This window comes from Pyxicephalus adspersus, chromosome 12 (assembly GCF_032062135.1).
Source record: "Pyxicephalus adspersus chromosome 12, UCB_Pads_2.0, whole genome shotgun sequence".
Lineage (NCBI taxonomy): Eukaryota > Metazoa > Chordata > Amphibia > Anura > Pyxicephalidae > Pyxicephalus > Pyxicephalus adspersus.
Genome location: NC_092869.1, coordinates 4,878,853 through 4,894,940, shown reverse-complemented (window position 1 = coordinate 4,894,940; position 16,088 = coordinate 4,878,853). Strand labels below are relative to the sequence as shown.

At 43.8% G+C, this 16,088-nt stretch overlaps 2 protein-coding genes across 3 annotated transcripts; one reads left to right on the top strand and one right to left on the bottom strand.

Annotated features, from left to right (window-relative positions):
- Positions 1-793: 793 nt before the first annotated feature.
- NAXE (NAD(P)HX epimerase) lies at positions 794-6,041 on the top strand. Of its 2 annotated transcripts, none has more exons than XM_072427767.1 (6): positions 794-989; positions 1,857-1,965; positions 2,233-2,343; positions 2,995-3,108; positions 4,766-4,913; positions 5,623-6,041. In XM_072427767.1, exons 1-6 carry the CDS (start codon positions 829-831, stop codon positions 5,823-5,825), a joined length of 846 nt encoding a protein of 281 aa, XP_072283868.1. In that variant the 5' UTR covers positions 794-828; the 3' UTR covers positions 5,826-6,041. The 2 variants fall into 2 exon arrangements, with proteins under 2 accessions (XP_072283868.1, XP_072283869.1); XM_072427768.1 differs by lacking the exon at positions 794-989 and adding an exon at positions 1,065-1,090.
- Positions 6,042-6,812: 771 nt separating this feature from the next.
- Positions 6,813-13,344, bottom strand: GPATCH4 (G-patch domain containing 4). Its single transcript, XM_072427765.1, has 8 exons — positions 13,209-13,344; positions 12,841-12,940; positions 12,642-12,715; positions 11,632-11,724; positions 10,829-10,936; positions 10,309-10,421; positions 9,530-9,580; positions 6,813-8,164 (listed from the first exon to the last, which is right to left on the bottom strand). Exons 2-8 carry the CDS (start codon positions 12,917-12,919, stop codon positions 7,378-7,380), a joined length of 1,305 nt encoding a protein of 434 aa, XP_072283866.1. The 5' UTR covers positions 12,920-12,940; positions 13,209-13,344; the 3' UTR covers positions 6,813-7,377.
- Positions 13,345-16,088: the final 2,744 nt, after the last annotated feature.

Below are 16,088 nucleotides of genomic sequence, written 5' to 3'. Positions count from 1 at the left end.
TTAATTTAAAAATGGTGCAGAACCGCCCCCTAATTCTCGAATGCCTAGGTGATCGAGAATGAATGGGAGCGCAAAGCCTCCTGGGGTACCTACGTCACGCATCCCGGGAGGCTCTTGGGTGCTCGGGCATGCGCAGAAGGAGCTGTTTCGTGCAAGAAAAAAATTTGCTGATCCCATGCATGCGCAGTGAGATCAGCAAGTTTTTTTTTCCATTCATTTTTTTTTCCGCCATCTTCGTCTCTTCTTCTGTGTTCATCCTACATCACCCGACCCAGGCACGAGATCGGGTGGCGTAGGATAAACCCAGAAGAAGAGACGAAGATGGCCGCGTTGGCTCGGAGTCGGATGCCGGGACGACGCGGGACCCTAAAGAAGAGACCTTCGGATGGATCCGACTGCCCTTTCCAGCTAAGTTGCTTTTTAGTAATATTTTTTTTATTGTTTGGGCCCTGGTAGGAGGAAAATAGCGCGCATTTCCTAAATTTTAAACCTTTTTGGTGGTGTACGGCTACAGCATTATCCCAACCCTGCTATTTATATATATTTATTCTCTAGGGTACTATCTCTAAATTATGATATCCAAATGCTTTTACAGTGATGTTAGCAAGCCTCTTTTTGCAGCAAAAATAAAATAAACGTGTTTACAAGTGCTCAGGAAGCAATTGCCAGTGACAACCAGAAGCCCAGCCTGCGCACGCGTGAGTAAGCACACTTCTCCCCGCCCCTACACAGCTCTATAAACTCATTGGTCACAGAGAGACGGCGCATGCGCTGAGCGCACACCCGGAAGCTCTGTTCGGAGTAGTAGGCGTGGCTTTGGAAAGACAGATGCGAGGGCTCCGCGCGCTCCTCGGCCTGGGCTTGCTGGTGGGCGGTGCTCGGCTGGCTGTCAGGGCTGACACGTGCCTGCGCACGGCGGGTGTCGGGAGCGCGCAGTGCAGAAAGTACCGAGCTGGGGGAGCAATGGAGGGAGGGCCTAAGTTTCTCAGGTGAGGTCAAGCCGCGGTGCATTGTGGGTGATCAGAGGGTGGTCACCTGAGTCACCTCATGATGGGGGATTGCAGCCAGGCTGCCCTCATATGAGGTGTGGGTGTGTATTACCTGAATGCTGGAATTATGGGGTGGGCGGGGGTCTGCTTGTGTCAGTGCAGGGCATTATTGGGGATAAATATGAGGCCCAGGTGAGGGGTCCCCTGCATTACATAGGAGCAGTGCATTATGGGTGGCTCAGGTGAGGGGTCCCTTGCATTACCTGGGTGCAGTGCATTATGGTTGGATCAGGTGAGGGGTCCCTTGGATTACCTGGGTGCAGTGCATTATGGGAGGCTCAGGTGAGGAGTCCCTTGCATTACATAGGATCAGTGCATTATGGGAGGCTCAGATGAGGGGTGCCTTGCATTACCTGGGTGCAGTGCATTATGGGTGGCTCAGGTGAGGGGTCCCCTGGAAAACCTGGGTGCAGTGCATTATGGTTGGATCAGGTGAGGGGTCCCTTGCATTGCATAGGTGCAGTGCATTATGGGTGGCTCAGGTGAGGGGTCCCCTGGAAAACCTGGGTGCAGTGCATTATGGATGGATTAGGTGAGGGGTCCTTTGCATTACATAGGTGCAGTGCATTGGGGGTGGATCAGGTGAGAGGGGTCCCTTGCATTGCCTGGGTGGATCAGGTGAGGGGTCTCTTGCATTACCTGGGTGCAGTGCATTATGGGGTGCCCAGGTGCAGGGTTCCTCTTACCTGCGTGCAGTGCATTATGGGGGATTATTGGAAGGCTCAGGTAAAGGTTTCACTTGCCTTGCATTGAATTTGGGTCCTCGGGAGGGTTCTGGCTTCATTAACTTGTTCTTTCCTATGTTAGCCAGGCGGAGGCGCAAGCGGTGGATGAGGAGCTGTTCAATGAGTACAAGTTCAGCGTCGACCAGTTGATGGAATTGGCTGGACTGAGCTGTGCCACCGCAATTGCCAAGGTAATCACCCTGACCTATCACATGGTAACCAAGACATCTCTAAAACCGGGGAGGCAGGGGCTAGATGATGCTAGATGAGGCGGGCTCTATCTGACTTGCTGCAGCTTCCAATGTACAATATATGAAGCTCACAGTGTGCAATGAAATCGGAAAAAACAATATCAGTCCAGGAGAGAAGCCGGTACATCTGTGCAGGACTGAAGGGGAGTCTGAGGGGAGATTCTGGCAGTCACATGATAAAACCCTCCATCATTGTCTTATTTCCAGGCCTACCCAGTCAGCTCGTTCACTTCCAACTTGCCGACGGTTCTGGTGGTCTGCGGTCCGGGGAACAATGGAGGAGACGGCCTGGTGTGTGCGCGACATCTCAAGCTGTTTGTAAGTTTTCTCTCCCCCTGTGACATCTTGCACTGAATTTTGTTTTCATTTTGTAATGTCAAACCCACGAAAACCGCTGAGGAGCTGTGGTGGTGATCTGACATCTATAGGTAGCTTAGGCTGTGTACACACATTAGATTTTTGTCGTTATAAACAAATTTTCACGATTCTCTCCAAGAGCAATAGACTGAAAGATGAATCAACGAGCGATGTTCTGCTCTATGGAGGGGGGAGGGGGGAGAATGAGCGAGCAGAGGGCGTCATATTCCTGTCTGAGCGGAGCTGCGTGTTTTAGCCGAAAATCATCTGACATGTCCACAAAGCCTAAGACAGGAAGTGAGGGAAAAACCAAAAGTGGTTGAGTGGTGGTGGTGGAAGTGGTTGAAAAATCCCCCAATAGGGACTCCTGTTTCCCACAACTTTCTGGGATGAAAATATTGTTTTAGGTTGGGGGGATTTCCTCCTCTTAGTTTCAGTTACTTAGTCTTTGGGTCAGGAAGTGAAGGTAATCTCCCTAATAGGGTGCAAACAGCAAAAAAAAGTAAACTTGCTCTATACAAAATAGAAAAAGTAAATATTAGGTGTTTATTGTATGTGGATTTGAGAATCATGTGATTCCTACTAATAAGGTTACTTTCTTTCTTTGCCCAGGGGTATGAACCGGCCATCTTTTACCCCAAGCGTCCAAACAAATCGCTGTTTGAGAATTTGACCACACAGTGCCAAAAAATGGACATCCCTTTTCTCTCCGAGTTTCCCCAAGAGGTAATGGAGTTAACTTTGGTGTAATTTTTGGAGTCATGGAGGTAAATCAGTGCAATGTTTGCCACTAAAGAATGCCAAGGCAGCTATAAGGACAGCCACTAATTCAACTACCGTATTTTCCGGTGTATAAGGCGACTGGGCGTATAAGACGACACCCCACTCTAACCAATCATTTGGGGGTCGTGTTATATGCCCAGTATTGTACTGTTCCTTCTGCCTGTCAGATCTCACTGTGTGAGAACTGAGAGGCAGAAAGAACTGTACACTACTAGTTCTAAGCAATGAATGGGCACGTTCCTTTAATGAATGGGCGTGTTCCAGTGAAGAGCCAATCCAGGCTCTCCACTGGAGAGCCAATCCAGGCTCACGTCCTGCTTTTCAGCTTCTTTTCTCTCCGAGTTTCCCCAAGAGGTAATGGAGTTAACTTTGGTGTAATTTTTGGAGTCATGGAGGTAAATCAGTGCAATGTTTGCCACTAAAAAATGCCAAGGCAGCTATAAGGACAGCCACTGATTCAACTACATTTAAAAAGTAATAAAAATACATTTTGCTTAAATTTGTCTTGATTTCAGCCTCTTGTGATCATGTGTACAGCAACATTTCGAGCCATTCAGTCATCCTGTATGCACATGTTCTAAGAGGAAAACGGAGAGGTGACCCAATCAGTCTGTTGCTGCCCAACTAATGTGCAATTACAAATAGTGCAAATACTGAGGATAAGGAGACAACTTGGCTCTGTAAAAGAAGTTTGCCTGAAGTTCCTCTATTATGATTGTGTATTTTAAGTGGAATACATAGATTTGGAATACATTCAGGATAAAGTAGGGGTACTGCTGTCTGTTTTTCTCTCCAAATTCAGTGACAGCCTACAAATCAAAACATTTTGTTCCCTGTATTACCAGCCTGTGGTTTCTTTGTCTCTGCACAAAGCATGAACGAGCGCTGTACATAGCATCGGTCTTCTATATGGAGAGGGAGGATGAGAATTGCGAAGCAACACCCCGCTGCGCTCTCTCCTCTTCAATTTCATTACAATCGTTCAATTTTCGTTGTCCGCGGAGCGCTGTACACACACCAGATTCTCATCTGATATCATCCCCGAGGCGATTATCGGACAAGAATCATCCGACGTGTGTACCTAGCCTTAGGACCCTGCACAAGTTGACAATGTTGCACTGAATTTTCTGTGGATCTTGCAGTTCACAGCCTGTGGTCAGACACAAAATCCAGGTGTTAATTATTTTACGTAAAGAAACTTTCAGTAATTTAAGAGGACAGAGGTTTACTATTAATCTTCGGTTTTATTTTAGGAGTCTGAGGATCCTAATGTGTAAAATTGCCCTGTTGGGCACTGTCCGTGTAACTCTTAACAAGCAATCAAGATTTTTAGCAGTAGAAGGGGAGCTGCGTTTGGGATTCTGCAGTGTTGGGCTTAAGAATTTTCTTTTTCCACATGGCTTAGGGGTGATAGCACTCAGAACTGCCAGAATGCTAAAAGAAAATGCTTGATTTTCATGTCCTTGCATTGGCAGATTTATATTTTCAAGTCAGCAAAGTGGCACTTGTGGTGTAGACACATTCACTTCAATAGCTGGTGTGGACCGTACCGGGTGCTTTTGCTTTCTGGGTTTATAACACTATTTGTATTCCCCCCTAGGCCGAGGTGATCGACGGAGCCTATAACTTGGTTGTGGATGCCATCTTCGGCTTTAGCTTTAAGGGTGCGGTGAGAGAGCCTTTCGGCACCATCCTGAGCACCTTAAAACATATCACCATACCGATTGCCAGCGTGGACATCCCGTCAGGTACAAGGCACTGCTATGGTTTTTGTCCCTGAATCTCATAGCTCTGTGTCATGTTAATACAAACTTTCAGTCTTCTACTTTGTGGTATGGCTTGGTAAGGTCACCCATCGTAGGTATTGACTGCAGTGTGGCTTTGCAAGCAGGAAGAAAGCCTGCCCTGGGTTTGACAGCTGCAGTTACAAGCCTTTCCTAAAATATAGCAGCAGCTACTTCAGTGCTTTAAATCAATTCTTATGTACTGGAGAGTATCACCCTGAGGTACAGATAACCAGCTTCTGTTTGACTTGTGAGCTAATCTGTATTATAGCTTTGTATTGCAGCTCTCACTTTGACAGGAACTAAAGAAGTCTTGCAAATACCTTGATCTGTTGTGCAATACCTTAAATAACTTGTACCTACTGCAGTTATATGCCTTCAGCCTCATAGCTGTAAATCTGCAGTATGGGATAGTACAATATACGTGTGCTTCTAGCTTGCTCATTGTTCTTTCTGAAGAAGCTGTCCCTGCAGTGTTCGGATCTTTCTGATTCATCCATTCTATGGATTTTTGCTTCCTTAACTTCTGATGCTTCTCAAATATTCCCCCCCCCCCCAAAATAGTCATCAGAGGGCATCTCTGATCTGAGAAAGCAAAGCCATGACAAGTCATAGGGTACGTGCATTGTAGTTTACCTCTGAGCCTCACATATATAATGTTTGTTCTTTACAGGGTGGGACGTGGAGAAAGGAAACCCAGATGGCATCCAACCAGACATGCTGATCTCTCTGACAGCTCCGAAACAATCAGCGGTGCATTTCTCAGGACGCTATCATTACCTGGGGGGTCGTTTTGTCCCCAAAGCACTGGAGAAGAAGTATAACTTGAATCTTCCCACATACCCAGATACAGAGTGTGTCCGCAAACTGCCTTAGCCAGTACCTAACCCAGAGGAACCAAAGCACTTACTGCATATAGAGCATTGTGAGCTTGGTATGGAGGTGAAATTTCTACTGCTGTGACTGAACTCGTATTAAGCGACATTCTTACCGCTCTGCTTAAGGTACATCATTAATTAGTGTTATTTTACAGATGTCACAATTAGTGCACTTTAAAAAAAATTGTATGAATTAAAGATTACTTTTCTGAAATTGCAGTATTGTATTACGTGGGTTGAGGTTTCTAGTAATCATTTATCATCATTAGGTTAGCTGACCAGGCATAAGTGATGTTTTCATGGTGGCAGCAGCAATGGTTAATTCTGAACTACATGTGTCGCCAGTTGTGCAACCAAAATGTAGATTGGCTCTGAAGGGTTTTATACCCACCTGACCAATGCCTATTGTTTTCTTCTTTCACTTTGTTCCAGTGCTACAGCCTCCATTAGTTTTATCAGCATTCATCACTTCTGGAAGTGTCTGTTTTCTATGGTGCTCTAGGACTTAGGGAATCATCTATATGCAGGTGACACAGGCAATGGACACTTCCAGAAAAGTCAGGTTAAAAGAGGGATATGTTATGGGAGGTTCATAAAACACCGATCATATTGCAAAGAATTGACATTTTACATTTTATATCTATCATCACTTTAAAGTGTACCAAACCCCAAAACAAAATCATAGTACATTAATGGTTTCCATATAGCAGTGTTTCTCATCCAGGGCAGAGATTGCTGAAAGTTTCACGACGGATGAGCAATTTGTACCTCTCAGATCAGGTATAGTGACACCAATAATATATTTTTGTTTTCTGTAGTGAAAACCTTCCTACTGACCCCCACACTAATACTGTGCATTAGGGATATAGTAATTGCCAGGCATTCCTTAAAGTTCTTTTGAAAAGTTCAAGAAAGTCTGGCCAAGAGCAGCATGGAGAGAAAATTACAGAAAATCACCAATAAGCCAAGCAGAACAAATTATCCGTTGTTCAGATTACAGGGGACATAGGCAGTCACCATTCTTTAATTTTGTTTTCTCCTACATCACACTACATATACGTTTTCTAAACCTTTTACCAGGCTTTAGCTATTCCCTGTCTTTATTTAGAAAGTCCATTGGATATAAAAATATATATACATAAAAATGGTACAAAATCTTTTGTTTAATTTAATAACATTAAAAAATAACTTTACTGTGTTCTGCACCTGTTTTGTTTTCCTTTGGGCCTCTGCTGAAGTAATTGGCTCTCAGACATCTGCACAGTGTTTGGTATAATCCAGCCATCGCCTCTAGCTGGCGTTTTATTCCCGGTAAGATGCTTTCTAACCGTCTTCAGCCATGCTGGAGCGGCAATTTTCAACTGCCCCCAGCAGGCAGAATATCACACTTCCTTTCAGTAAGTGCCCTGACAAGCCCTGAATCTATAATTTTACAATAGAAGCAGGTAAGAAACTGCAATGAAAATCATTGCAATGGTATTAAATTCTAAAGAAGAGTTCCTAAACACTGGGAAAATATTCCATGCAGACTAGTCGTAGTCTTCCATGGGTTATTCCAGCTCCTTCTCTGCTATAGAACAGTCTCTGGACTTGGTTTTACTCTTCTTTTTTTTCTTTCTAGTTTGGCACTCTTCGTCTTCCATAGACAAGTGCTGCTCTTCATCAACCTCCTCTACTTTCTTTTGCTTTTTCTTCTTTTTAGCAGATTGGATTCGTTCCTCAGTAGACTCGTCCTGTTCTTCTTCCACCTTCTCTTTGAAGTCTCTTTTAGATTTCTTTTTCTTCTTCGATGGTCTTACATCTGATGGAGCCCAATCTTGATGACCATTGAGAAGCTCCTCGCTCCCCTCTTCCCCTTTTTCTGCTTTCCTCTTTTTCTTCTTTGATGACTGAACGTTGTCTTCTGTAGGTTGAGCATCTTCTAGATCATCAGCTTCCTCTAGGACTGTTTTATCTGCAACTTTTTTCTTTTTCTTCCTTGAAGATTTCAAGTCCTTAGAAGCGTCCCCCAGCTCTTCATTGTCCATATTACTTTTTGAGTTAGTTGTGTCTTCTTCTGGCCAAGGATTGTGTTCCTCATCACCATTCTTTTCCTCCAAAGTTTTATCATTGATGGCTTTCTTTCTCTTTTTCTTCTTCTTACGTTGTGTGGTGTCGGATGAGACGTCTTCATCTGTAATATCCGGTCTATATTTTTTCTTTTTACTTCCAGTCTCTGTATCCTTTTCACCGAGAGGTCCTACTGGTTCCTTCTTCCCATATTTTTCTAGAAAAGCTCGTTCCTGTTCTTCAATTCTTGAGAGCTTTGCACTCATGGTCAGGCCGTGCCTGGCTCCTCTGCAAAAAAAAAGACATTAAATTAAACAACCATGACAAATTAATGCTTCTGAATTTGACACCCCAAACATTTCTGTGGGCTTCAAGTCCTTGATTTGGATCTCTGTATAGTAAAATAAATGTCTCGCTATGGTCTCTTCTGCTGAAATCTGCCTGTCAATAAAACTGCAAAATTTACAAAATACAAGAGACCAGACCAAACAGTATAACACTGCGTTATACATGTGCTAATGAACGATTTTCAAAATGATAAAACAAATGAAGAAATACATCTGTGCACAAAAAATTCTACATTCACAAATCGGTTTTATGTTGTAACTGATATATTGCAATGATTATGTCTGAAACAAAGACTGCTAAAAAATTATTTTCTGAACAAAAAATCCAATCATACTTAAAGCGGACCTATACTCAACATTTTCACTTTACATAAAAAGACAACCTACATAGGTAGACGACCCTTATATGTAAAGGAAAAATATATAAAAAAAAAGGGGGGTGCAACACTACCTCTTTCAGTCTTGATCACTGCGGTGCAAGATGGGAGCACAGGGGCCCCAGGGATGCCTACGTCATGCATCCCAGGAGGCTCTGGGATTGTGCATGCACAGAAGGGGCATTTTAACCACTAAGGGGAAAGAGATGCCGATCTCAGGCATGTGCAGTGAGATCGACTTTCTTTTTTTTACGCCCTACAGCGGGTTACATCACCTGATCATACACCTGTGCAGTGCAAGATCAGGTGATTGAGTAGACTGAAGATGGCGGCACCGGTGCTTCCTCCACGCCGGGACAGAGGAATTCTAGGACGATGCGGGACCGGATCGCCATCTGCCATCAGGGTTAAAGGTAAGTGAGATTTTTTTTTTTATTTTCAATTTAGTTCCGCTTTAATAAAAATGCAAGCATTCCTAACAATTTATTAGGAATGCCTGTTTTTTGCCCGATCAAGCTTTGCTCTCTCCATACCAGATCACCCTCTACTTCCCCCTAACCCTGACAGGATGAATTAAATCAGCAGGGGGCTCTCCTAAATAACCAGCAGCCAATGAGAGCGCTCATTACCATTTATATTATACCTGGTGTTTGTTAAAGGGAGAGATCATCACTTCTTAACCTGCTGTTTGGTAGGTGCGTGGTAAAGAGCCTCACTTGATTGGGCTGGTTGGTGGCTGCATGGTGGTTATGCCAGATAAATGACATTAGGGAGATACAGATCATTTACCTCATTGTGCATTGGCCAGCATTCCCTGTATAAACCATTGACATGATACAATTCCTAAAGCTGCGGTCAATGGTTGTAACAGAACACATGGTATCTTGTGAATCACAGTTCTGTACAATACTGACAGCGAGGAGTCTTACTTGTGAGCAGTGCGCCCCCCGCAGATCTTCACAAGGTCATCATCGGTCAGTCTGTTGAAGCAAAATAAACATAGTTAAAACTTTCACTGCACAATTTTACCATTAAAGTTTTATTTTTCCTAAGACAAATTCCCTTTGAAAGCAAGCAAGGAAAATTCCCATTGATACCACCCAAAATCCATTTAAATTCTTAAAAAGTGAGCTGACAACATGGTGCCCCTGCTGCACTTAGATTACCGTGAATCTTATCAGTTGACCTGACCACATTCCCTCATATAACATAGACACTTCCTGTTCATGGGTGACAACACTTCTCTCCCATAGATCAAGTAAGTTGAACAATTGTCATTCTAGGACAAGAAGTGTGTTACTGGCAAAATCAAAAACTTTAAAAAAAAAAAAAAATAGTAATACAGCCACCACATGCGAGGACTGGTAAGCTGCACTTTATTCATTAACTTTCCAAAGTCTAAAAACTTATATACACCATAAGCCACATACAGCATACATGAATGTCGTTCTCCTGGAGCTCCTACAAGTCTCAAGACATTGCAGCTCTCATAGCATTTTCCAGGCCAGGTCCTGCTCTGAGGTTATAGTCTTATGGCATGTCCAGCAAGTGTAGAGAAGTAAACCCATGCAGTTCCTGCCCCAAGGTCACATTTATCCTGCTGTGTTCCTCATAATCTAATAAATGAAAACCCCACCTAGGAGAAAGCCGCATGCGGGGTACAGAGATCTCTGCAGGAGATGCATACAGCTTCGTGGGCTCCACTTACTTAGTAGCAGAAGACAAATCCAACTTCTCATCCTCATCCTCACTGCTGTCACTGCTGTCTGAAGAGGATTCCTTTTCCACCGGCTTCTCTCCTTCAGATAGCAATGTGGCAGACTGCAAAATGATAAAAAAAATGAATGTCGGCAATCCCCCATGAAAGCCTCTAACCCTGGTATGTTCAGCTTGTTATACTTTGTCACTAGGGGGTCCTTTAAATTAGGGTTGGTCACAAGAAATATCCGACCCCCCCTGCTTACCCTTTGAAATGTCAGAAAATGCAAAGAGTTTGGCATTTTTCATGTGGCCCCTGACATTTTAAATTCACAGACCAACATTGATATCTCCCGGCCACAATTCCCAACTCTCCTCCTGTCCAGCTCTCTAAAATTCCTCCTGCTATTTTCTATTTCTGCTATGGTACTTTGGAGATAGCAGAGACACCTTGGGAGGGGATGCAGGGACTGAGTTGGCACTTAGGCTGCTCCCACTGCATATGGGTTGTAGTTAAAGTCGGAGCTTACTTTTATAAAGCGGCCATACAGCATGTCGCGGTTAGTTAGTGCTTTCCGAGGTTTCTTGTTCGTCACCGTGGAGTCCTCATCTGTGACTTTCTTCACCTGAACTCCGTCCTGCAAAATGCCAAAAGTAAAAAAAAAAAAAAAAAAAAAGAGACCAGGAGGTTAATCACTTTTTGTACAGCCAATCCCGTCACTGCTGCAGACTGAATTCTGGGTGCTGAGGGGACCGCCAATAAGAAGTGTCCATGAGAGTGATACGGACACTCCAGTTGCAGGCAATTGAGGGAAATCCTGGGATCGGAGCATCACATGACCACAGACTGAGGGGGCTGGAGGGAGGTGTAAGATGACCCTCCTATTTTGGGAGAATCTCATCTGTTAAAAAAAAAACTGCAAAGGTATCAAGGTTTGTGGTGGATACCGGCTAGCCTGACACAGGCTGGGCCTCCCTTTCTTTTTCTGGAAGATGTGCAGACTGTAAACATTTAACCAGCCCCTAACTGGTCGAATAATACTAAATGCCAGCCACCTACAGCCTGTGTCCCATTGGGGAGATTTTCCTTCATTTCCTGAAAACACAGCAGGAAGTATGAGGAAATGCCACCTAAGTTGTCACCAGAACAAGTGTCCCCATTGGAAGAGAGCCCTTTATTGGTGTTCTAGTGACAACGGTCATATATTGGATTTCCCATTACTCACTGACAATGACCACGTGAAACTTGGCTTTTGATACACAAATGAAATGTGGTCACTTACTGTAGAATAATTGGACCGTCTTTCTTGCATGTACTGCGATTGCTCATTACCTGATCGGGCTCCACAGAGATGCTGGATGCGGTTTTGTTGAAGACATGATCCCACCAATGGAAGGTGAACTGCTCCGCGGAATTGTGACCCACCTACGTCAGAGATGGAACAACACGACATCACAACGCTGAAATCCTACAAGCAATTTAGGGTACATGATGTCTTGATGTTTGGGATCTCGGCCAATCAGTGCTTCAGATTGCTAAACTGTGCATTCCCATCATTTGGTTATCTGGTGATTTTGGGAACTTCGGCTTCGGGGTTCCCAAACACACCCCCTGCAAGCTCACAAAGAGCCTGAAATGATCTGCGCTTCCTTGGCCGCCAAGTAATGATTTCTGCATAATACTTAACATAACCTGAAGTTATCATTAGAATAGCCTATTCCTGATTGTACTGGGAGCAAACCATGTACACAATACATAAGGGAAAACTTAGGCCACACCCCCACCCAGTGTACAAGACCCCTCAGTAAGGTGTGAATGTAACAAGGGGGAGGGTGTAAGGTGGAAAATCCTGAGGCAGCCAATCAGATTTCAGTGTTTGTGCATGAGCCAAAAAGTGAAAGTTTTTTTTCCCTTTTGTAATCTCCTAGTTGTGTATAATTCAATTTTTATTTATAAAATATATTGTACTTCATTTTTCAACCCGTAGATATTTTTTAAGGCAGGTGGGAAGAAAGTGTAGGTGGGTGACAGTCCCTGTATTGTGACCCAACTCTTCAGTAACAGCCGGGTGGTGCGCCCGGCTAAAAGAGGCCGGGGACAGTGCACATGTACAGTGGAGCTGAGACCTGAGGGGAGATCTGGAAGTCATTCAAGCCTGCACACGCATAGAGACAGGGAAGGAGCAGAGAGATGACCCAGTCAGCATGTTACTGCTCCTTCACCGTCCAATCACAAAGCAGGACAGTCCTTGACCAAGCCTGAGGTCATAAGCTGGCTTTGCCTCACACAGTGGTCTAAATTCAGAATTGTTGAACTCATACATATTTGGGTGAATTCCTTACCCCAGCCGTGTCACACTTCACTTTGACTTTTATAGCCTCGGAAATGCCACTTTCCCTCTTGCCGAGACCTTTCCCTAAAATACAAAGGATGAAGAGTCACATGCTACCAAATACCCAACCAATGCCAATGTGTAGACAAGGCGTGCCGATGTCATATTGTGATAGTCACTATCATCAGGGGAGACAACTCCAATAATACCTTCTGTCCAGCCGTGTCTCTGCAGCTGCTCTTCGGCAAATTTCATGCCTTGGCTTTTTCCTCCTGGTGTCGCTGCCATGGTGGGGCGTCCTGTATATCCCTGGAAGGAAATAATCAGCAAGAACGTGAGATACAGGCAGTGAAATCAGTGGGCCAGTCCAATCAAAATATATATATATATATATACATATAATATATATATATATATATTGGCTATATACAGGGATGGTGGGAGCCCCCTTATAATGGGCACAGGAGCTGAACAGACCTGGGAACCCCTTATAATTCACTCAGCAGGAATATATCAATAAATACAGATGACAGAATCATAGCCAATCAATGTGTGATCACAGATCTAATACACTCACCTAGGACAATGAAATGAGCTCAGCACTGAACACAGAGATCACATATACAGGAAATATAAAATGTAGACAAAACTGTACACGATCAGCTGAGCAACCATAGCATGCCGAGCTCCATGGAAGGCGCCATCTTCCTCGAAATGACGTCATACCACAGAGCCTGACAGCTGAGGACAGAGCGTCTACAGGAGTCACAGCACACCCGGTGGAAGAGGGAGGTATGACATGATCAAAGTTTTAGTGTGAGTGCTATGAAAAGGCTACATTGTATACAAGACAAATATAAAAAATAATCCTTTCACAAAGAAAAGACCATCAGGGCCTGATTACACTATGTGCAGTAACCAAGTGTCTGATATGGGCGGCACATAGAATCACATAGAAAGAAACAGCTGGAGTTCTCCCAGTCAAAAGAATGGGGTCAGCATCACACCAGACAACAGCGCAGGTAGCGTACACATCCATGTGACCAAGGCTGGGGTTATATCAGTGGCAATCCTAAATGGAGATGGAAAAAAACAGAATTGTTCATAGTGCAGCCTGGGTGGCAACCACCATACAATGTTGAACTAGGTGTTGTCACCCTAAGACAGGAAGTGTGTTAGTTACAGGACTGAAAATCTAAAGACTGGTCAGCTACAATATATTACATTTCTGTCTTTAGCATTAATTGCACTTTAATTTGTCATGGTGGTAGCAAACGTAGCCATCGTTCACAAGGTCCTAAAATGGTTCAATCAGGGGGTGGCGCTCTGGAGACAGAGACCCCCAGGATTGAAGGATTTAACCCAGATTAAATTCCTTCAAAGGACAACGCCGACCCTCGTTAAGACGATAATTAGGACGCTGTCCTCACCAGGGGTGCCACGGTGGGTGGTGACCGTGGGAAGTAATTTGCGCCAGTCCGCCATAACACCCCCCTCCCTCGCCACATCATTACTGTGACCCCAGAATAAAGATATTCCTGCGAGTCATGAATTATAAAAAACAGCCAGCAGACAGATCCTCCAGGAACATTTTCAGCCTAAAAAAAAAACAAAAAAGAACAAAAACTCTATCATTCTCTTTTACAGAGCTGGCCAATCAGAGGGCTCGCTTCTGGACAGGAAGAGATACAATGTAACACAGGTAAGGCTGCCTATGGAACAATCAATGGCACCATTCATGCCTATGGAACAATCTATGGCACCATTCATGCCTATGCAACAATCCATGGCACCATTCATACCTATGGAACAATCTATGGCACCATTCATACCTATAAAACAATCTTTGGCACCATTCATGCCTATAGAACAATCTATGGCACCATTTATGCCTATGGAACAATCCATGGCACCATTCATACCTATGGAACAATCTATGGCACCATTCATACCTATAAAACAATCTTTGGCACCATTCATGCCTATAGAACAATCTATGGCACCATTTATGCCTATGGAACAATCCATGGCACCATTCATACCTATGGAACAATCTATGGCACCATTCATGCCTATAGAACAATCTATGGCACCATTCATGCCTATGGAACAATCTATGGCACCATTCATGCCTATGGAACAATCTATGGCACCATTCATGCCTATGGAACAGTCTTTGCAGGCAGTCAATTGATTCACTCACTTGGGGGCAGCACTGAGCTGCCCTGGAATATGATTACTGCAGCATTTGGAGTTCATCGCTCATCCAGGCATCGCTTAAGCACAATTCCAGGAAAAAAGGATTTTTTTTTCTGACTTCCTATCCTGGTGATAACCTGTTACCAGGACAGGAAGTGGGGAGTAATTTTACCAATGGAACACTGGAATGATAAATTGCAATTATTTCTTCAAATAAATTGTAACTTCAGTTACAATTTACAACATTTGATAATAGGCTTACGGCATGCTAAAGTGGTACATTGGGTCATTAAATTAGCATGCCTTGTGTGCATGTTGATAAAAAAAAACATTGCCTCTGACTCAGCTGTGTGTGTAATCTGATTTCTCTTGCTCTTTTTTGTTGTTCTTCTCTACAATCACCATTTATTCAGTACTATTTTATTATTATGAAGAATACAAAACCTTCAAGGATATCACAATTATAGCTTTACCTTGCATACTATCAGCATCTGAATGATCCAGAATGCCAGCAGTCCTTAGTAGTTTCAGCTGAGTTTACCTTGTCACCATCATGCATTCCCTAGATATTCCCTATGAAGCATCTTTCTATTAGAGCTCCTACTAGTGGACACTGTGTAATATTACACACATTTGCAGATGCATAAAATACTTAGGGAATATAAAGAAAAATGAAAGCTATTTACTAAAATCAAATCACACCAGCCTAATCGTGGTTACAGATTCCTAGGGACTAAAAGATGAGATAAAGTCATACCCTAATAACAAAAATGGCCGCTTTTGTTAAGCCTACTTGATCGCGGTGTCGCCGGCAGAGTGGAGAGAGCGCAAATTGACATTCTGCTCGGCTATAATTACTACCTGAACCCCTTTGATTTTTGCTGGCTTTGAAGTCATTTATAAAAAGAAATATTTATAACGAGCTGGTAATTTGGCGTTTGATGTGGGTGACATTTCACGAGTGGCGCCTGGTCTGCGGTGGGAGATAGCCGTGCGGGGAAATACAAATACGCTAATATGTCGGCTGATAAAATATGAATTAAACTGAGGCAGCGATAATAAATTATTGGAGGGGAAAAGAGAAGAAAATCAGACGACGATATCACCAGGGGAAATGTGTGTCATTGGGAGCCGAGGCTTAAATGGGCACTCCACCAAAAAAGACTCTGCTCCTTCCTCTATAACTCTCCTCTCCTGAAATACTCTGCACTGCTGGAGAACTCTGCTCCTTCCTCTATAACTCTCCTCTCCTGAAATA

Bases quoted from the DNA above. Each gene is read 5' to 3' on its own strand.
- NAXE (XM_072427767.1), top strand. From the start codon at position 829: ATGCGAGGGCTCCGCGCGCTCCTCGGCCTGGGCTTGCTGGTGGGCGGT. The intron at 1,966-2,232 runs GTAATCACCCTG...TCTTATTTCCAG, and splicing joins GTGCCACCGCAATTGCCAAG to GCCTACCCAGTCAGCTCGTT. The intron at 3,109-4,765 runs GTAATGGAGTTA...ATTCCCCCCTAG, and splicing joins TCTCCGAGTTTCCCCAAGAG to GCCGAGGTGATCGACGGAGC.
- GPATCH4 (XM_072427765.1), bottom strand. From the start codon at position 12,919: ATGGCAGCGACACCAGGAGGAAAAAGCCAAGGCATGAAATTTGCCGAA. The intron at 11,725-12,641 runs GTAAGGAATTCA...TCTCTGACGTAG, and splicing joins TGAAGTGTGACACGGCTGGG to GTGGGTCACAATTCCGCGGA. The intron at 9,581-10,308 runs GTAAGTGGAGCC...TTGCTTCAACAG, and splicing joins GATTTGTCTTCTGCTACTAA to ACTGACCGATGATGACCTTG.